The sequence below is a fragment of the Octopus sinensis genome, linkage group LG11 (genome assembly GCF_006345805.1).
Source record: "Octopus sinensis linkage group LG11, ASM634580v1, whole genome shotgun sequence".
Classification (NCBI taxonomy): Eukaryota; Metazoa; Mollusca; class Cephalopoda; order Octopoda; family Octopodidae; genus Octopus; species Octopus sinensis.
The window spans coordinates 25,053,213-25,075,712 of NC_043007.1; the positions used below are offsets into that span (position 1 = coordinate 25,053,213).

Genomic DNA, 22,500 nt, shown 5'->3' on the forward strand with positions numbered 1-22,500 from the left:
TATATATATATATATATATATATATATATATATATATGTATGTATGTATATCTATGTATATTATGTGCATACCCATTATATTTGTACAAACTATAGAATTCACATCATTCACATAGTTAATTACACATATACACACAAGAAAGCATATATATATATATATATATATATATATATATATATACACACACACATATATATACATATATATATATACATATATATATACATATATATATATACATATATATATATATATATATATATATATATATATATGCGTGTATGATGTGACATTATATAGCAATATGTGTGTGCATGAATGTATATGCATGCATAATATTCTTTGATAAAATTTACATTGTGCAAGTGAGATAAATGATTTAAACTTAGCCTCCTCTCTCTTTCTCTCTCTCTCTCCTCCTTGTCTGTCTCTTTCTCTATATCTCTCTGTCTATCTATTGATCAGTCTTTCTCCCTGATTCTCTAGCTATCTATTAATCTCCCTCTCTGCCTGTCTATTTATCTCTTTTTTTTCTATCTACCTAGCTACCTCTTCACGAAAGATGCAGAACTAATTCCAAATAATACTCCAACCGACAGAAACTCAATTCTTCTCTGTTTGTAGTGAATTCCTGCATCAATCATTGCACTGGATACACAGATCTAGCATCTGTTCCAAAGATGAGCATTACCATTATTTGATGAATGGAATTACAAACTCCTTGCTCAACGCTTTAGGTGGATGAGTAGTTCACACATACTTATTTCTTTCACACATACACACAGATCAACATCACCACCACCACCACAACCACTACTACCATTTAACGTCCTTTTTTCCATGCTGGCATGGGTTAGATGGCTTGACAAGCAAAGATGAGCCAGAGGACATTGCTAGTTCCTATATCTGTTTTGACATGGTTTTTACAGCTGGACACTCTTCCGGATGGTGACTATATAACTGAGTGGACTAGGTGCTTTTTACATGACACCAGTACCAATACACACTCACACACATATACCTAATATATATATGTGGAGGTGCAATGGCCCACTGGTTAGGGCAGCGGACTCGCAATCGTAGGATCGCGGTTTTGATTCCCAGACCGGGCGTTGTGAGTGTTTATTGAGCAAAATCACCTAAAGCTCCACGAGGCTCCAGCAGGTGGTGGTGGTGATCCCAGGTGTACTCTTTCACCGCAACTCCGAAGTCATGGGTGCTGTGTTGTTTTCTGATTTTGTAAGCATGTCTGCATGTGTTAGACGTATGGAATTCAAAAAAGTGCCCAAGGTTGTTGTTGGAAAGATGGTGGATAATCTTATGGGTGTCTACCAAGTCAACTGCCAGACATTCAGAGCATGGTAGATGTCTGATCACGGGTATTCATTTTGTTGCACATTTCGGAACAGTTTCCAGTAGATTTATATATATATATATTGAGCAAGATAGGGGTTTCACACTGTGGACATGCCATTGTCAAGTAGTTTTAAATAGATAGCTGGAGTGCAGCTGACAAAGGTCTCAATGGGTGATGCTAGGACACCCTCAACCTTCTTGACAATCTTAGAGATGTGTTGGATCTGGGGCTTATAGTCGACTGTTGAATATATGCAGTGGGCATACCTCTGTATGACTTTGGTGACACACTGTGTATTCAGTCAGCTATTGGTGAATGAGTGCATAACTGGAGTGACAAACCCATATTTACTTTAGCAAGTATATATATGTCAACACACATTATCAGTACACTAGTGTGCTGTCCTAACCTCTAGCTTGGTACTTTTACTATCTAAATACTTGATACTATCAGATCTTGAAATTTATATTTCACACACACACATACTTAATATATATATACACATACATACACACTCATACATATACATACATACACATATATATTTATTTATATAGTATTCAACACACTCCTTTGAAGAAACACTTTTCCTCAGTTTGTTACTTTGTGTGTGGTGTGTGTGTGTGTGTGTGTGTGTGTGAGTGTATGTATGTATGTATGTATGTATGTATGTATGTATGTATGTATGTATGCATGCATGCATGCATGTTTCACTCAGGCATAGAGATATTGATAACCCGGTGTTTGAACTCAGTATTTTATAAGCTTCAGAATAAAGAGTTAATTGATACAGAGCATAATATGAAATTAGATGAATGACAAAGGAATAGGAAATTATGCAATGAATGTAATTAGCTTACAGCTGTTTCTGCTCTAAGATACAGTAGACTTAAAACTATAAGTGCTTGTGCATCACCGTATAGCTTCTGTGGAGCTTCCAAAATGAACTTCTGTCCAACTCACTCCCTATTTCTAATCATCTGACACACTATTCTCACCCTAGTGCACTTACCCCCTCAAAAAACCCTTTCTTCTTCCTCTAGTCCTTTCTTCCTCTCTTATTCTCTTTGTATCTTGACCTCACATCTCTCTCTTTTTCCAGGTGGGCAAGCCATGTATTCTTCTCTTCAGCAAGACACCTGTTCCTACCCCTTTATCTTACTTTCTAATCCCTCAATACAATACTCCAAGGCGTATTGTATTGATCGATGGGGTTTTCTCTCTGATGTTGGTGATGGATCCTTTGTGATTGTGAGTAATGAACTTGGTTTTACTAGGATTAACAAGCAGTCCCACACCTTGTGCAGCTAATTCTAGGCTCTGAAGTAATTGGGTAGAGCTTGGTATTGTGTCAGAGAGCAAGGCTAAATCATCAGCATAGTCTACATCAATAATTTTCTGAGCTGGATGTCTGATCAATCTTCTTTGAGCAAGTGTGAAGCCATGGATGTTTAGATTGTAAAGTGATATTCTGAGACAGCCTCAACTGTAAAGGATCACCAAAGCAAATTAGATGTTGTCTGGAAATCAATCCTTTAGGGTCAGACACCCTAAACAGGAGTTTTTTTGATGCAACAGTTGAGTCAGTCCTTTTATATGGAGCAACAGCCTGGATGCTTACCAAAAAAACTGGAATGTAAGGTAGATGGAACTTACACCTGAATGTTAAGAGCAGTCTTAAACATATTTTGGAGAACTCATCCCACCAAGAGTCAACTGAATGAAGATCTGGTTGTCTCTGTCATTATGAGGGAAAGGTGCTTGTGCTTTGCAAGACATTGCTGATGAGATAAACAAGTGCTGGCAAGTGACCAACTGCTAGGGATACCAAAGCATGGATGTACTCAAGCAGGTCATCCAAACACAATGTATGCAGATCAACTCTCAATGAATGTCTCCTCAGAGATCTCTCTCAGATGGTCTGTGTGAGTTTAAAATGTCCAAGCAAGCTTGACCATGTCATAGTGATGACCATACCTCACTCAGTTGAGAGATTTTGCCTTGTGATGACCTCATCAGTGCTGGTGCCACATAAAAAGTACCCAGTGAAGTGGTCGGCATTAGGAACGGTATCTAGCTATAGAAACCATGCTAAAGCAAACCAAACATTAGAACTTGGCACATCCCCCTGGTATGTCTGTTCATGTTAAACCATCCAACCCATACCAGCATAAAAAAAAGAACATTAAATGATGATGATGATGATGATGATGATGACATACATACACACACCCTGAACTGTGTAAGGTTGGGCCATTGAATTACAAGTACAGCCTAACTGATGGACTTGTAGTTTCCACCTTCCCCATTCCATTCACAAAATTACGACGGAAGGCACTTTCCCAAAGTTCCATACAGTAGCAACAAAAATTGTGGAAAAATTGAAATAATTGAATGTAAGGGGGACAACTTTTGATTGTCTATGAAATATTTTTTTTTTCTCTTTCTCTCTCAGGAAAATCTAAAATTAAGCATGAGCGAATGTGAAAGTTTTTTCCCTACAGAAACACTGCAGCATTTTAGTAAGTATTTACTCCATTGTCTTTATGGCCATCACGCAGCAAATGGCTTATGTTTTAATTTTAAAAAATTTTTATTAAATAATCTAATGAATTATTATATAGTATTACCCTGAAATTATTTTGTGGGTTATCAACTAATATAATTTTTTTGTGAGGTTTATAACTTCATTTGACTTTCTTATAAGTGTTTATCTGTATGTATGTGTATCTAATCGTCATTTCTCGTCTGTTTCCATGCTCATATAGAACGAATGGGTCTCCTGCAGCATAACGCCTTATCAAATTTGTAGTGGGGCTCAAACATAAGTAGAGAATATATATGCAAGAAGATATAAAAGACTCAGAATGGCATTGGTAAACTACGAAAATAATCAGAAGAATTGAGGAACCAAAGAAGCTTCTTCAAATCTTTTAGGCAAAAATATACAGAAATGAGGAGAGAAAATGAAAGATGCAGTATTAAAATGCCTTACTCTGAAATGACACGCTTACTAAAGCAAGGTTGTCTTAATAGAACCATAGAGCCCCTGGACAAAACAATGCACTGAGGCTCATACATAAACAACCACAGCATACTCTGATAAATACTGGGTCCCAATACCTTTTAGATACCTGAGTAAAGCCAAGTGCATCCAAGTCTTAAGATGGCACTGCCCTAGAGACAGTAAAGTGGCAACAATGGAATCAAGGAATCACAGAATCTTGTCATCTTGTCAATGAGGTTCACTTTCAACATTTCTTCCTTTTCTAGAGATTCCTTTCATTTGGATTATTTGATGCTTCCATATCCAACATTCATCCTTGATATGATATGCATGTCTCCATATCAGTTTAGTCTTTTCTCTTGTACATCACATCCAATTCTTCGTACACTGAAAATTTTCTCTCAGCTCATTTGTCACCATGCAATAGCATATTTCATTTACAAGAATTACACAAATTGCTCTTCATTCATTAATACAATCCTTTTGTTGACTGAAAAAGTAATAGGTCTTTGAAAATTTCCACCATGCCATAACTCATGATTCTATGTGTATGTGTGTGTGTCCATGCATGCATATGTGTGCGTATGTACATGTACACACACATATATACATACATGTCAATTAGTCAAGGTGCACAGAATTACATATCCAATACAGCCGATCTTACCAATCAGTTTCGTGCTAGGGGTACAACGGAGTGTTAAGTAACAGCACAGTTATGTAACCCTGCGCTCTTCAGAGATGGCAGTTATGGTTGTAATGGATATATAATACTGTACACTTCAATTAATATACTTACTCCATTGACAAATATATGAGTGCGTATTTTTACTGACCTATAGATTCTTAGACAATATATACATATATGTATGTATTAGGGAATATAAATGTATGTATGTATATATGTATGTATATATGTATGTAAATATATATATATATATATATATTCGCATGCACATGCATATCTCTTTTACTGTTACAAGTTTCAGTCATTAAAGATGACAACCCCATAAAGATGATACCTAGCATGGATACATGCTGGGGCACCTTCTTTCAGGATGTATAGTCTGCTACTTACCTTATCAATATTCACTTACCAAATAGCTAAGTTAACTGTGAGGTAAAGGGCCACAACTCAACGCCCTTTCACATCAATAAACATAAACCCACATTCACATGCACAGATGTCTAAGGCAGGCTCCCACAATTTTTTTCTTTTTTTTTTATCAATATGGTTAGTTAGTTACTTTTATATATTAGCATCAATAAAAAGTAGTAGGAGTAGTAAATCTGTGTTTCGTAGTTATTAAATAAGCAGCCATATGAACAGGAAAGCATACTTTTCTTTTTCGTTTTTTTTTTTTGCTTTTAAGATTATTTCATGAGTATGTATTACTATTGTAGCAGCAGTACCTGATAATTCAACGGGAATTGCAGCAAAGCTAAGGAAAATTAGTCTCTAAAATAGGGACCGCATGAAGTAATGAGGGAGCCTTTGTGTCTATTCACTGAGTAGCTCACATTGTTACACAGACCATCTTAGATCTCCCTTATATGTTGATGGAAATACACTGAATCTAAATCTTTTATTTGCAATAAACTAGAATCCTATCCCAGTGGAAATTTACTTCTCATCCACTTATTATTGCAGAGTGTGACACCAAAGTTGATTTTGTGGATCTCAAAGGATTAAGAAGAACATTGAGAGGAACCCTCTCTAAATAAGGATATCTATCTTATGAACTAGTGCAATAGATCGAGTGAGTATCCATATATGAGCGATTGAGTATGTTTAAAAGAATGACATCATCAGTGACATTGGGAGTAACCATGAATGAGCAAATATCTTTAGTGTTATCAAGAGTATCACATCAAGCCTGACTGAAAGGCCTATAATCAAAGGCATTCCAGCCATGACCACTTCATGGAATGCCTAGAGTTACATTATCCAATCTGTCCTTCACTTGCTTAAGAAGTTAGGCTTCTATTTAAAAGTGGTTATATAGAGGCTATTTAACTGAGCGTGTTTTGTACAGCAACAATATTGGTTGTTGTTGTTGTTGTTGTTTAACTGCAGGTCAGCCTTGATCAAGTGCACCTATGATCAAAAGCGTTCCACCCATGATCATCCCGTCATTTTCTTTCAGATAAAAGTGTATCCTAGACCAGTGCTACTCAAAGTGGTGGTCCGCAGACCGGCACCGGTCTGCGAGCCTTTAGCTGCCAGTACGCGGCGAGTTTCCAGAAAAGAAACATTATAAAATGCTTATGTAATATTTAATAATAATAATAATAATAATAATAATAATAATTGTGTACAGTGCTCAGGTGCACTACAACTCATCTAAAGTGTATATATAATCAGGTGTAGTTTCGGCGGATTTCGGAAAGCATGAAGGCCTTAAAGGATGCAGTGTCATGGCAGTCAACAACTGACGCAGGCAGTTTATTCCATGCTTCAGCAACTCTGAGCGTGAAAAAATGTTTCCGAAAGTCATGGGAGCTGTGTTGTTTTCTGACTTTGTAGGCATGTCCACGTATGTTAGACACATGGAGATCAAAAGATTTGTATTATTGGTTCAGAAAATAAATATAAAATAAAAACAAATTGTCAACTTTTATTATATTCATTATTGCTATTGTTTCCGGTATAAATTAATATTACTAAAAAATATTACCAGTTCCTGGTACATTGGAAAAAACAAACAAAAAACGGTATGCCACATCAGATAGTTTGAGAAGCACTGTCCTAGACCATATTATCCAATGTATTCTTTTCTTTAGAAAGACATTAGGGTACAAATTGGGAGAGAGATTTGGCTGTTATTTCTAGCAGGCCAAGTGACTAACCATACAGCAGCTCCTTCATTGATTCATGGTAGCAGTTCTTATTGATGGGGGAAGGGGGTTCTTTTAAGATTTAAGTACAGTATTTTTCATTCTGTCCTGTAGAATATGTTTAGAGAAACAAACTGTTGTAATAAAGATATCAAAGATATCAACATGAGGAAGTATTAGAGATTATAGTTTCATACGAAACATTGTGTTAGTTTTTTAATAAACAGACTTACTCTGACAGCTCTTGTATGACTCATCATCTGTATCAAATATAAATACATGTAAGACATAGTATACAAATGAAGTAACTGATGCAGATCTTGGAAAACAAAATGAGATGATTCAGAGCAGATGTTTGGATGCTGACAATTTGGCACAGCTGATTGGAAATTCTGCCTGTTTTGATGACAGTATATTTTGGTACTGGAGGCTAACAAACTCTCACACACATGCACAGAAATATACACATACAGATAATCGCTGAAGGCAGCAAGCTGGCAGAATCGTTAGCATGTCAGGCGAAATGCTCAGCAGTATTTCATCAGCTGCTATGTTCTGAGTTCAAACTTACAAATAAAACATTTAAAATGTTATATTAATCTTCAGTACATAGTTGTACAGAGAGACATTACAATTTCTTAACTGAACACAGCTGACATAAATGCTTTCTCCTTTCCTCATACACACAGAGAAAAATGTTCACACACATAAACAGAAGCAGATAGACATACAGAGACAGTAAAAGGGCGTGGAGGGATGCAGGGAGAGAATGAGAAAAACATTGAAATGTCTGATGTCAAATAAGTCAGCATTGAATCATCAATGCCAAAACGTCTCATACTCCTTGAAAAATGTATACATGTATGTGTGTGCCAGTATGCATGTGCATATGTGTGAATATGCATGTATGGGATATATATATACATCTGTGTGCGCATACATATAAATAAATGTCTGTGTGCACATATACATATGTATGTATGAGATGTTTAGTCTAGTGGTAAGACAAATCAGCTCGCAATTATAAGGTCGTGGGTTTGATTCCCTGTCCAGATGTGCTGTATCTTTGGACAAAGCACTTCATTCCAGTTCACTCAGTAGGCAAAAATGAATGCTTGGTCAGCATCAACTTAGCACAGCAGAGTTAAGTCTTAACAAGTCAGTAGTATGACCTAAAGCCTTCAAGTATGAAGCAGGATATGTCCAGCAGAAAAATACTACATTCACTATTTACCTTTTCTAAGTATATATATGTATATATGTATAAATGTATATGCATGTAAAGGCAGAGTACAGCCATATGGTTACAAGTTTGCTCTGCAGCCATGAAATCTGAGGGTCAATCCCGCTGCATGGCATTTTTGGCAAATATCCTTTCCTACAGCCTCAGTGAGCTGACAGAATCATTAGCCCACTGGACAAAACACTTAGCAACATTTTGTTCATCTTTATGCTCTGAGTTCAAATTCCACTGAGGTCAACTTTGCTTTTCATCCACAACACACTGACTACTTTAATATGGGGCTCAAACTCATGGCCAGTACTTCAACCATATCATCATTGCACTCCTATAACCAGTGCCATTAGCAGAATCGAACTTGCAATGTGCTTACCTCTGGAGGATATTGAACAGGGACAAGTTCTGGGATTTTATCATTGGTTTCTTTTGTGACGGTCTTACATTTGATGGCAGCTTGTACCCTGGAGAGGAAAATGAAATTGTAAAATATTGTTCAATACTGTAAAATAATGTTAAATGCTGCTATTGTTCAATATTAAATGGATACTAAAAGCTCGCAGATTCTTTTTGGTAGATTTCTTGATGATGCCATACCAACATGGTAGTTACTGGAAAATAAGTTGATTGATTCTATTGTGTATGCAAAAATATGCGCATTATTAAAAAGTTACAAGAAAACAAAGTTCCAGAACGAAGGGAGGACACCAAACTATAATTATGCCAAGAAAGACAGGATGGTCATGGCAGGAACGCTTTTAAAAAGATAAGAAATTTTGAGGGGAAGGAAAAATATGCTACGTGTTCAAAAGTAGTCGATATCAAAAAATAGCAACTAAACCACAATTTCATTGATATAATAGGTGTAGGCATTGGTGCGGTTAAGAAGCTTGCTTTGCAATCATGTGGTTTCAGGTTCAGTCCCACTGTGCAGTACCTTGGGTTAGTGTCTCCTATTATAGCCCCAAGCTGATGAATGCCTTGTGAAGGAACCTGCCTATATATATATCTGCCTAGCCATCTCTTGTCAAACTGTCTAACCCATACCATCAAGGAAAGCAGACATTAAACGATGATGATGATGATATATATGTGTATGTGTGTGTGGAGGCACATGGCCTGGTGGTTAGAATAGCAGACTCACGGTCGAGGGATTGTGGGTTCGAATCTCAGACTGGGCGATGTGCGTGTTTATGAGTGAAACACCTAAGCTCCACACGGCTCCGGCAGAAGGTACTGGCGAACTTCTGCTGACTCTTTCGCCACAACTTTCTCTCACTCTTTCCTCCTGCATCTTGCAGCTCACCTGCGACGGACCGGTGTCCTGTCCAGGTGGAGAACCTATACGCCAAGAAAACCGGGAAACCGGCCCTATGAGCCAAGCGTGGCTCGGGAAGGAACAAACAATATATATATACATACACACATACACACACGCACACACACACACACACACACACACCACACACACACACACACACACATACATACACACACACAGATATATATATATATATATAAATACATATGTGTGTCTTCATTCCCCACCACCGCCACTTGACAACTGGTGTTGGTTGGTTTATACCCTTATGACTAACTGTTCAGCAAAAGAAACTGATAGAATAAGTATCAGACTCAAAAAAACAAGTACTGGGCTCAATCTGTTCAATGAAAAACCCTGAAAGCCGATTCCTCCAGCATGGCCATAGTCCAATGACTGAAACAAAACAAAAAAATCATAAAACAATAATCATAACCTTAACATGAACTTGAACCCTAACCCCAGGACTTCATTTCATTGAAACTTGATTAATAGATGCATATTTTTGCATGAGCAAAAGATTCAAGGAATTTAGTTTCCATAGATGCAGGTGTGGCTGTGTGGTAAGAAGCTTGCTTCACAACCACATGGTTCCAGGTTCAGTCCCATTTCATGACACCTTGGGCAAGTGTCTTCTATTATAGCCTTGAGCTGAGCAATGCCTTGTGAGTGGATTTGGTAGACAGAAACTGAAAGAAGCCTGTCGTATATATATAAATATATATGTATATGTATGTATATGTATATATATATGCATGTGTATATGTATATGTGTATGTATATGTATATGTATATATATATACAGGCTTCTTTCAGTTTCTGACAACTGATATTGGTGTGGTTATGTCCCTGTAACTTAGCAGTTTGGCAAATATCACCAACAGAATAAGTACTAGGCTTACAAAGAATAAGACCTGTGGTCGATTTCTTCAACTAAATGCCTTTAAGATGGTGCTCCAGCATGGCCATAGTCAAATGATTAAAACAAATAAAAAGAAAAAGAAAAGAAAAAGAATATGAAAATTTTCTGTTTTGGAGCTTAAACTCTGGGATCTCCAATAATATTAGAAGAAAGAGATAATTCATGAGTCTCTAGTGTGATTGCTTGGCCTGCTAGAAATAACAGTGAAATCTTTTTCAAATCATTCCCTAATAAACCATCTTCATTCTTCTGATATTAGCCCACCTTAACCACCCTTGACACAAATTTGCTGTTTTAAAAGAATCTAAATTAAAATTTTCTACCAAACATAAGGTGTCAAGCTGGCGAAAACGTTAGCATGCCGGGCGAAATGCTTAGTGGTATTTCTTCTGCCGCTACAATCTGAGTTCAAATTCCGCCGAGGTCGACTTTGCCTTTCATCCTTTCGGGGTCGATAAATTAAGTACCAGTTACACACTGGGGTCGATATAATCGACTTCATACCTATGTCTGTTCTTGTTTGTCCCCTCTATGTGGGTAATAAAGAAATAGGTATTTTGTCTGCCGTTACGTTGTGAGTTCAAATCCGCTGAGGTCGACTTTGCCTTTCATGCTTTCGGGGTCGATAAATTAAGTACCAGTTACACACTGGGGTCGATATAATCGACTTCATACCTATGTCTGTTCTTGTTTGTCCCCTCTATGTGGGTAATAAAGAAATAGGTATTTTGTCTGCCGTTACATTGTGAGTTCAAATCCGCTGAGGTCGACTTTGCCTTTCATGCTTTCGGGGTTGATAAATTAAGTACCAGTTACACACTGGGGTCAATATAATCGACTTAATACCTATGTCTGTCCTTGTTTGTTCCCTCTATGTTTAGCCCCTGGTGGGTAGTTAAAGAAATAGGTATTTTGTCTGTCTTTACGTTCTGAGTTCAAATTCCTCCGAGGTCAACTTTGCCTTTCATCCTTTCAGGGTTGATGAATTAAATATAAGTTGTTGCATACTGGGGTCAATCTAACTGACTGGCCCCCTTCCCCAAAATTTCGGGCCTTGTGCTTAGAGTAGAAAAGAATTTTGTTCCAAACATCAGCTTAATGGTGAGAAGAGTATTTTTACTAAATTGCTTATTATTTTAAAAATTCACTGAAACAAGGTAGGGTATTTCATCAGAAATATGATAAGAAAAGGAAAAAAAAAATACATTAGCTAAATGGGATGGTCACAGCTGAAATGCCTTTGATCATAGGTTTGCTTAACCAGGGCTTAATAAGGGTTACAGCACAACAGCAACAACAACAACTATAACAAAAACATCAAAAAATAACCAATGTACTTACAATTCTCTGGTCAAATGTTCTTGTTTATATTTAGCAAGTCTAAAATCCAGCAGAGTTCTGGCAGTATTAGTGATTGGAGCAGGAATTTTATCAGGGTTTATCCGTGGAAATCTGGTGGGAACTTTTTCTAAGTATTTAGATTTTCTTGCTGCCGATTTATCATTTTTTCGTTTGTTAATTATATTTCCAGACGCCATTTTAGCAGCTTGAGATAGCGCTGATGACGCCGGCAAGCAGGTTCCAAGTTCTTTTCTCCAAGATTATTCAAAGATTTGTAGAAAAAAATAACCTGCGATAGGAAAAGTTCCATTGTGTGTAACAGGACACATAATACAAGGTTAATACAAAAAGTGCAGATCTTTTCGGTTTGAACGGCAGTTTTATAAAATAATTTCCACGTAACTAAACACTTTTAAACTTCGTATACTGGTAGAATGTGTTTATAAAACATCTTTTTCTCTTGGCTTTATTGAGAAAATTCTATAGTTTGTAAAATATTTGTTGTTGTTTTTCTTCAATTTCTGCAATTTCAACCAATCAATGACGTCTATTGAGGTGAAAACATTCTGTGCCGTATGAATATGTCCCTCGTTTAAGAAACAGATTGGGTTTATTTACATTTGTGAAGAGAAGAAGATACCCTTCCCCCACCCCTAACCCTAAAACAGATTGAAATGCAATAGATCAATACTAGGGTCATAATTATGGGTGACAATTTCATATGACACCACTAGAAAAAATTGCCGTTCAAACCGAAAAGATCCGAAAGTGCTTATTTTGAAGGATCTAACACACCAGGTGCAGTTTTTTACCACAACAGGCTTCAACCCTCAGTTACTAGCACTACACTAAAGATCACATCTAAACACCCTGACACATACAGCCCCATTGCCCTCAACCAGAATACTACTACATCATCTTAAACAGACTCTGTCTCTCACTCAGTCCAGACTCCAGCCAAACACAAAACTATTATATACAAAAATAATTGTGGAGGCGCATGGCCTAGTGGTTAGGGTGCCAGACTCGTGACTGTATGATTGTGGTTTTGATTCCTGGACTGGGCGACGTGTTGTATTCTTGAGCAAAACACTTCATGTTGCTCCAATCCACTCGGCTAGAAAAAAAATGAGTAATCCTGTGATGGACTGGTATCCCATCCAACAGAGAATATAAACACCACGGAAACTGGCCCTTATGAGTGGGCATGATTAAAGAAGGAAACTTTACCTTTTTTTAAAAAAAAAAACAATTGCAACATTAAAAACTTCACAAACCCCAAATAATGTAGTCAGACACACAACAGCAATAAATGCAGAGGAAGAGCAACTGTCACATCCTAATTTTTTCTTGCCCACCTTTAGTGTGGCCATCACAAGAATTTAAAGATAGGATTCTCTATGTAGTAACTCAACCTTCTGAAATAATTGTCAAAAGCCTTTAAAACGGAATAACACATTGGGGAATGCATTTATTGATATACAAGAAAGACAGGGATGGGTACAGAAATGTTGAATCAGGACTAACAAAAGGGTGAGTAAAGCAAAATGAATGACGATCCAGTTGCTTAGTCAACTGAATTACCTGCTAATTGAATTAGCATTCTGGCTGTCCCACCTGAGCTTGGATCTCATTCTCGTCGCCTATTTTGTATTCTTCAATGGGTTTAAATGCAAGTGTTGAATGCAAAAGCTTCAATGACTCCAACTGTCAATTCCAAGCACCTACAATTACTTTTCTCTGCTGGAGAGCTACACAGATAGCCAGGCAACTAACACTGGAGTTGTTTCCCCTGCTTCCATGTTCTTGCCGGTACGACAATTCTTAGGCAGAATCAGCATGACAGTGTTTCACAAGGCTTTACTTTCAAATTACAGGTACCATCCATCCAACATGCTTTTATCCAATTTCACCCACAATGCTTGGGTTGATCCAAGGCAATGGCAAAAGATACTTGCCCAAGATGTCAACCAGTGGAACTGAACCCAGAACCCTGGGCTTGCAAAACAAACTTAATCATTCAGCCATTCTGCATACTTTAACCTAGGGTTGGTTAGTCCACATTACTCTGTAAGGAGCATAGAGCTGGTTTCCTGATTTCTTAGATACTCTTTACTCTCTTTTACTCTTTTACTTGTTTCAGTCATTAGACTGCGGCCATGCTGGAGCACCGCCTTTAGTCGAGCAAATCGACCCCAGGACTTATTCTTTGGAAGCCTAGTACTTATTCTATTTGTCTCTTTTGCCGAACCGCTAAGTTACAGGGACGTAAACACACCAGCATCGGTTGTCAAGCGATGTTGGGGGGGACAAACACAGATACACAAACATATACACACACACATACATACATATATATATATATGATGGGCTTCTTTCAGTTTCCGTCTACCAAATCCACTCACAAGGCTTCGGTCAGCCCGAGGCTATAGTAGAAGACACTTGCCCATGGTGCCACGAAGTGGGACTGAACCCGGAACCATATGGTTGGTTAGCAAGCTACTTACCACACAGCCACTCCTGCACCTACATGTCATGTGTTTCAGTCATTGGACTGTGGCCATCCTGGGGCACTGCCTTGAGAGGTTTAGACAAACTGAGCCTAGTACTTACGTCTTTTTTTTAAGTTTGGTATTTATTCTATCAATGTCTTTTTCCAAACTGCCAAGTTATAGGGACGTAAACAAAGCAACATTGGTTGTCAAGCAGTTTGGTGGATAAACACAAACACACACATACTCACATATATATGGGTTCCCACACAGTTTCCATCAGCCAGATTCAGTCTCAAGGCATTGGCTGCCCTGGGGTTATAGTAGAAGACACTTTCCCAAGGTGCCATGCAGTGGGGCTAAAACCTGAAACCCTCATTTTGTTACATAAATTTTGTATTACTTCTATTCCATTTCAAAGAAAACAATTCTTTTAATATTTATTTCACTGGCCGAGTTTCTGGCAAATGACAATCTCTGCCAATTTCAGTGCTTTCACTTTCTGGATCATAAAACGAAACATTGCCAGAAATATTACAAGTTAATAATCACGTTCATTGCTCTCCAGATTCTGTCACACTATTTTGGCTATAACAATATGGATTTCAGTACATTTTCGTTATTACTTAGCATGAAATACATTTTTTCCTGTTTTGCTTCATATGGTTTCTTTCTGTGTAAAAAATACTTAAAGCGTTGACATTTTTATTCATTCATTAATTCTAAATGCTAAGAAATATCCATTTTTTTACGATCTTTTGAACTTAGAACATACAATATGGTGGCCAAAGTGAAACTGCACTGATTGAAAAAGTGAAAGGTGAACATAAAATCACCAATAATCAATAATAAACACATTAATCCTAAAATTCGCTTGATTTATTATATTTTAACGTTTATGTTTTTTTATTTAATTATTACACTTAACGCTTTTAAGGCGGACGGACAATGTTTCGTTATTAGTACATGGCATCAGTCATGAGCGAGTGTGCGAGCAAGTGTGTGCCTGCTTCTTCAGTTCTATAGAGCAGATTAAAGATAATGTCACACACTCACTCATGACGTCATAGACTTTTACCGAAAGACTGCAAGACATAATATAGAAAGGAAAAAACAAAATATAAAGAATATGCTACATGTATCGTCAGCCATCTGACTCGACTCTGGCAGACCCGCAAATCTACCTTCTTGAATTTGGTATTCAGACGCGCACAGAGCTATAGATACCTATTTCTTTACTACCTACATGGGGCTAAACACAGTGAGGACAAACAAGGACAGACAAACGGATTAAGTCGATTATATCGACCCCAGTGCGTAACTGGTACTTAATTTATCGACCCCGAAAGGATGAAAGGGCAAAGTCGACCTCGGCGGAATTTGAACTCAGAACGTAGCGGCAGACGAAATACCTATTTCTTTACTACCCACAGGGGGCTAAACACAGAGGGGGACAAACAAGGACAGACAAACGGATTAAGTCGATTATATCGACCCCAGTGCGTAACTGGTACTTAATTTATCGACCCCGAAAGGATAAAAGGCAAAGTCGACCACGGCGGAATTTGAACTCAGAACGTAGCGGCAGACGATATACCGCTAAGCATTTCGCACGGTGTGCTCAGAGCACGTCTACAGAGGTTTGCCCAAATTTGTTTCCTCATAACTTCCCGAGAAATGGATATGTTTGGGTGAAAAATTTCTACAAGTATGTGTCGTGTGGCATACATTTAGGTTACAGAGGAATTTCATGCGGAAACCAAAAGTGGAGAAGCGGGGGGGGGGGGTTTATTTCACGCATCTAGACATTGTTTCCTCATACATACATTATTCCAATTAAATTTTGAAGAAATTACTTTCTAGGTTTACTGCACTGTTACCCTTCTTGAATTTTTTTCAATGAATATTGTTTTTAATAAAACGAAAATTTTATTTAAAAATATCCAGTTTTCAGAAAGTTAAATCGCGATGCAAAATTCTCCCCCCCCCCCCCCCGCTCCCTACGAAAAAGTTTTTCACGACAAATTCCGATATAATCATAATCTACACAATCTGAAAAGTATTTGTAGAAATTTCTTTATTGAAAAAATATCTATTTTCTAGAAAGTCATGTGAAAACAAATTGGAAAGGAGGGTAAGCTTCTATAGTTATACGTCACTTCGTCCGCCATAATTTTTTTCATGCGCCCTTTTCAAGCCTAGCCAGGCTCATGGGCCCGGTTTCCCAGTTTCTATGACGTATGAAAGAGTGAGAGAAAGTTGGATGAAAGAATGCAACAGGGGTCGCTCAATAAACGCACACAACGCCCGGTCTGGGAATCGAAACCGTGAGTCCGCTGCCCTAACCACTAGGCCATTGCGCCTCCACCGTCCGCCATATTATATGTACAAAGTTCGAAAGATCATATTTTTCTATTACACATTTACAATTGTACTCTATAGTTATATTTTGTCATGTCAAACGGCCCAATAAAAAAATTACAGTCGATGCAGGTTAATTAAAAGAAAAAGCACAAAAAAAACCCACCCAAAATACTAATAATTTACTTTCAAATTTTAACTATAGAGAAAACTGTTCCTTACCTTGAATTATTAATTATTCTTGAGTATAAAGAAAATAATGTGTTTCAAAATATTCAATCATTAATCTGGATTTTCTTAAGTTCTAACTTTGTTCTATTTTCAAATCTGCGGCGCACCATTTAAAAGAGAACATCGCCACTCTAAGTAGGCGCACGGACTGTTAGAAATAGCAACCAAATGTCCCTCAAATCATAGCCTATTGTTTTCAAAAGAAGGCATCGCATAATGTAGACCTTACCTATGTATGTATGTGTGTGTGTGTATGTATGTATGTATGTATGTATGTATGTGTGTGTGGTGTGTGTGTGTATGTATGTGGTGTGTGTGTGTGTGTGGTGTGTGTATGTATGTATGTGTGTGTGTGGTGTGTGTATGTATGTGTGTGCGTATGTATGTATGTGTGTATGTATGTATGTATGTATGATGTATGTGTGTGTGTGTATGTATGTATGTGTGTGTGTGTGTAAGTATGTATGTATGTGCGTATGTATATGTGTGTGTATGTATGTGTGTGGTGTGTGTATGTATGTATGTATATGTGTGTGTGGTGTGTGTATGTATGTATGTATGTATGTGCGTATGTATGTATGTATTTTCGTTAGATATCTGTATCTAAAGAAAAGGCGGGATACTCATGGCCGGAGCGCGTTTGATCATAGGCCTTGCTCGGTCAGGGCTGACCAAAAGCTAAACAATAATAGCAATAACAACCAAATTTTCACTCATAAAGATTTGGTCAACCCCAGTGTTACGGTAAAAGACACGTCAACTCCAAGGTGCCGCGAAGTGAGATCGAACCCGGGAACCATGGAGTTTGCGAAGCGAACATTTTTACCAAACTCCTTACTTGCCCCCGTTGCTTATAAAGTTAAACGATGTTCGATGTCAAAGTGTCACGACTGCATTATTAAACGACCGAGAACCACTTGAATAAGCATCGCATCTGTCTGGAGGATAAAATATGTATGAAAGTGGCTGACTGGAGTTAATTCCGATATAAGAAGACAACTGATTCAGACAGACTTTGGCCAAGGTATATTATAAATATAAATAAATGTATGAGACGACCTGGGGAGAAGTAATGTGGTTCTGGTCGTTATGTTTCAATTAGATTAATGAGTAAACGATAGCTAAAATAAAGGTAAGGTGGGGTTCTGTCAGCCAAATATCTTCATTGATTTTTGGACTTGTCCCATGTCGGTTTGTTGTTTATGGTGGTTGGCTTTTGAGTCCCCTCCTCTACCAGCAGAAGGTAGCATTCTGACGAGCTTGGACAACGGGGTTTGCCTGAAACCTGTCCAGGCTTGAAGAGAAATTACACTGTTGAATGAGAGAGGCGGGTTTATTCATTAAATATGCATGCGAGAGAGAGACAGAGACAGAGAGAGAAAGAGGAAAAGAGAGAGAGGGGGGGAAAGAGAGAGACAGAGAGATAGAAAAACAGAGAGGGAGAAAGAAGGAAGGAGAGGGAGAGTGTGTGTGTGCGTGCGCGTTTGCGTGCGTACGAGAGAAAGGGGGGGCAGGCAGACAGAGAAAAGAAAACGAAGGTAAGAAAATAACTTTATTGTGTGTGTGTGTGTATGTATCTGTGTGTGTATGTATCTGTGTGTGTGTATGTGTGTATCTGTGTGTGTGTGTGTATGCGCGCGCGCGTGCGTACGAGAGAAAGAGGGGCAGACAGACAGACAGAAAAGAAAATGAAGGAAAGAAAATGACTGTGTGTGTGTGTGTGTGTGTGTGTGTGTGTGTATTCATCTATGTGAGTGTGTAAAAGAGAGAGAGAGAGAGAGAAAAAATATGGGGAGTGATAGAGAAAGAAAACGAAAGTATGTATTAGTAAAAAGAGAAAAAAAAATGAATGAGAAGTGTTAAGGAAGGAAAAAAAAAACCGAGTATGTTAATGCGTGTGAGAGAAAGAGAGAGGGAAAATGTGAATACAAGAGAAGGGAAGATTATTGGTATAAGAGAGAGAGAGAGAGATACAGTACGCGTAAGAGAGAGAGAGAGATACAGTACGCGTAAGAGAGAGAGAGAGGTGGAGGGTCTTTGACAACCAAATTCACTACACAACAATACACAAAATACAAAGATTGATAAGGAACTCTATTGTATTACACACATACACACACATATATATAATCAATGCACACGAATTTCTTTCTATTTCTTAACTCAACGTTTCAAAATAAAAGTTATTAACAATTTGGCATTTAGTCCTAGGTCGACCCTGATTAAGCAGACCTTTAAGAGAAGGCATTCTAGCTGTGACTATCACGTTCTTTCTTCGGGTTTTTTAAAAATCATTATCTGTTTTTTCGGTGTATTTAAGAAGACAAAGAGTAATCTCAACTCTTTAATAAATTATTGCATGCTACGTTTATATTAAATGCGTTTATTTACCTTTTCTTTGTAAACTGAAATACATATACAGGACTTCCACAAACTACCTGTATCCAAAAGTTGATTTCGAGTTTCGCCTTATGAACCGAAATTCGAAGAGTTTAATTAGAAACTTTGATACTTCTGAAAATCTGCTTTATTCCTGTGAAATTTAGCCACAAAAATAACTTCAAATCGAATCAAATATTTCTTTCTAACTTTCTAAGAACCTTTGTTTCGTTGGGGGTTTTTTTCACCAGCTGGTGGTGGTGATGGCGTTGGTGGTGGTCGTGGTTGTGGACAGGATTTATTTAACAGTTAGACATTTCATAAATAAGCTAAACATTTAACCCACGAAAACAAAGAAGGTAGATACTATATACCTCGTAAAGAAATTTTGTAAGCAAAACTTGTCTCTCTGCGTATATTAGGGCCCGATTAAGACCCATAGAGGCCCTAAACACTTTAAAGAGTCTAGTGTCCCCCATATATATATAATTCCAAATACAAGCAATAATAAGACATAAAATAAATTTGTATTTTTTCAAAATGAAACAAAACTAACAGTATGATGGAAAACAAGGTTTTATTTTGACACTAACAACACTTCGAGATCATATTTCTGACCATATAAACCACTTTGAATATTTTTTTTAGCAAGTTTAAAGTGATTTCTTTTGTGGCGTAAACCATTTACCATTTCTGTGGTACCACTCACTTCCCTTAATGCCCTAAGCACGCGCTGGTTTTGATTAATGGTTAATCCAGCGCTGGTGTATGTATGTATGTATGTATGTATGTATGTATGTATGTATGTATGTATGTGTGTATGTATGTATGTATGTATGTATGTGTGTATGTATGTATGTATGTATGTATGTATGTATGTATGTATGTATGTATGTATGTATGTATGTATGTGTGTATGTATGTATGTATGTATGTATGTATGTATGTATGTATGTATGTATGTATGTATGTATGTATATATGTTTGTATGTATGTATGTGTATGTGGATGTATGTATGTATGTATGTGTATGTATGTATGTGTGTATGTATGTATGTATGTATATATATATGTTTGTATGTATGTATTATGTATGTGTGTGTATGTGGATGGATGTATGTATGTATGTATGTGTGTATGTATGTACTATTTGCGTACATGCATGAATACGTAGACCCCACCATCCATATATATGTGTGTGTGTATATATATACATTCAAACACACATATACACGCATATATGCACACGCACACACATGCATACACACACACACACACACACACACATAGGGACAGGTATTTTATTTTTTTATTTTATTTTATCTAGTTTCAGCTCACGAACTGCGGCCATGCTGGGGCACCGCCATTGTATGCTTCAAATGGCACATCTCAACTCAAAAAAAGCTATTTTTATAAAACGAGACATTTACCACAAAATGCTCGATGGAAATTCAATAAAATTATCCAACGCATACAACTTCTATGTGAAAAACGAAACGAGTATTCGTACTGAAAAATCTCGAATAAAAAACATACATGGCAAAATGAAAGACGGAAGATGGAATATACGAGAATTTAGTATTGAGCTACTAAATGTAAACCATTCGTTTTATTATCCATTATATATATATATATATATAATGATAAATCTCAGAGCGAGTTATAAACAGTAGCGGTAACACATCGTGACGCATATTTGCCATTTGAATATGGCTAACCCATAAACTACAGTAGCATCCACCCTATGGGTTAGCCATATTCAAATGGCAAATATGCGTTACTATATATATATAGTTTGTAGAAATACATAAATCTGGAGAAGCACACTCTAAGATGTAGAGCAGTTGATATTATAGTGGGGTAGGCCGGTTTATGGGGTTATCCTGGGTTTCTCGATCATTAGGGGTTTAGCCTCTATAAATATCTTAAAGAGGACTCGGGCCAGCAGTGTTTGAGGTCTGAAGATACGCCGTAAAGTTAAACCCTTTATGAGCGAGAAACCCAATGTAACCTCCCAAACAAGCCAACCCTACTATAATATTATATATATATATATATATATATATATATATATATATATTATATATAATATATATATATACATCTAATATAGGATTAAATTTTTCGAAAAAAATTCTATCAATGGCCAGCATATTAAAAAATACCTCTAAAGGTTAAATTTGTTTATATATAATGTTGTGCCTGGGGAGTGTCATTTTCTTTTTGTGCCTTATAATGTAATACACTCACCGGTAAAATTTCCACTTATTTCTTATTTTTATTTTCCTATAAATAAAAATAAGAAATAAGTGGAAATTTTACCGGTGCGTGTGTTACACAAAAAGAAAATGACTCTCCCCAGACACAACAGAATATGCTTCAACACACGAACTCATATAAAGAATCTTGCAAATCAAATCCGAAAACGAAATATATATATATATATATATATACATACATAAATATATATGTATGCTATTAAGGTTCTCATTTTGTTAAATGAATAAATAATTCAACATTCTAATATCCAAAAGTTGATGAACAAACTAAATTGTTTCTCTATTTTCTTATTTGTATTATATATAATATATATACAACATATATATATATATATACATACATATATATACATACATACATATATTATATATATATATATATATAGATATATATATATATATATATATATATATATACTAGCAGTATCGCCCGGCGTTGCTCGGTTTGTAAGGGAAATAACTATATAAGCATTTTTAGAGAGTTATAGCCAAAAATATAGCAAAAAAATGCATTAAAAATGGAAAAAAAATTATGGTAATTTTTTTTTTAAATCGTTGACTCATCGTAGACATTTTTAGAGAGTTACTTCCCTTATATAATAGCGAAAAAATGCATTAAAATGGGAAAAAAATTATGGTAAATATATTTTTTTAATCGTAGACTCATCGTAGACGCGCGCTAATACCCAGAAGGGCTCGATATGAATCACGACTATAAAATACCCGGTTTTGGT

General features: G+C 36.8%; 1 protein-coding gene across 2 annotated transcripts in view; it reads right to left on the reverse strand.

Annotated features, from left to right (window-relative positions):
• The window catches only part of LOC115217286 (dynein heavy chain 12, axonemal-like), a 432,620-nt gene extending 420,311 nt beyond the window's left edge, over nt 1-12,309 (reverse strand). The window contains exons 1-3 of one of the 2 annotated variants that reach the window (XM_036507253.1): nt 12,025-12,309; nt 8,817-8,904; nt 7,437-7,463 (exon numbers count right to left, since the gene is read on the reverse strand). In XM_036507253.1, coding sequence (XP_036363146.1) covers nt 7,437-7,463; nt 8,817-8,904; nt 12,025-12,221 — 312 coding nt within the window. In that variant the 5' untranslated portion in view covers nt 12,222-12,309. The remainder of the gene's footprint in view (nt 1-7,436; nt 7,464-8,816; nt 8,905-12,024) is intronic. The other variant, XM_029786929.2, reaches the window with a different exon arrangement.
• Between the last annotated feature and the right edge of the window lie 10,191 nt (nt 12,310-22,500).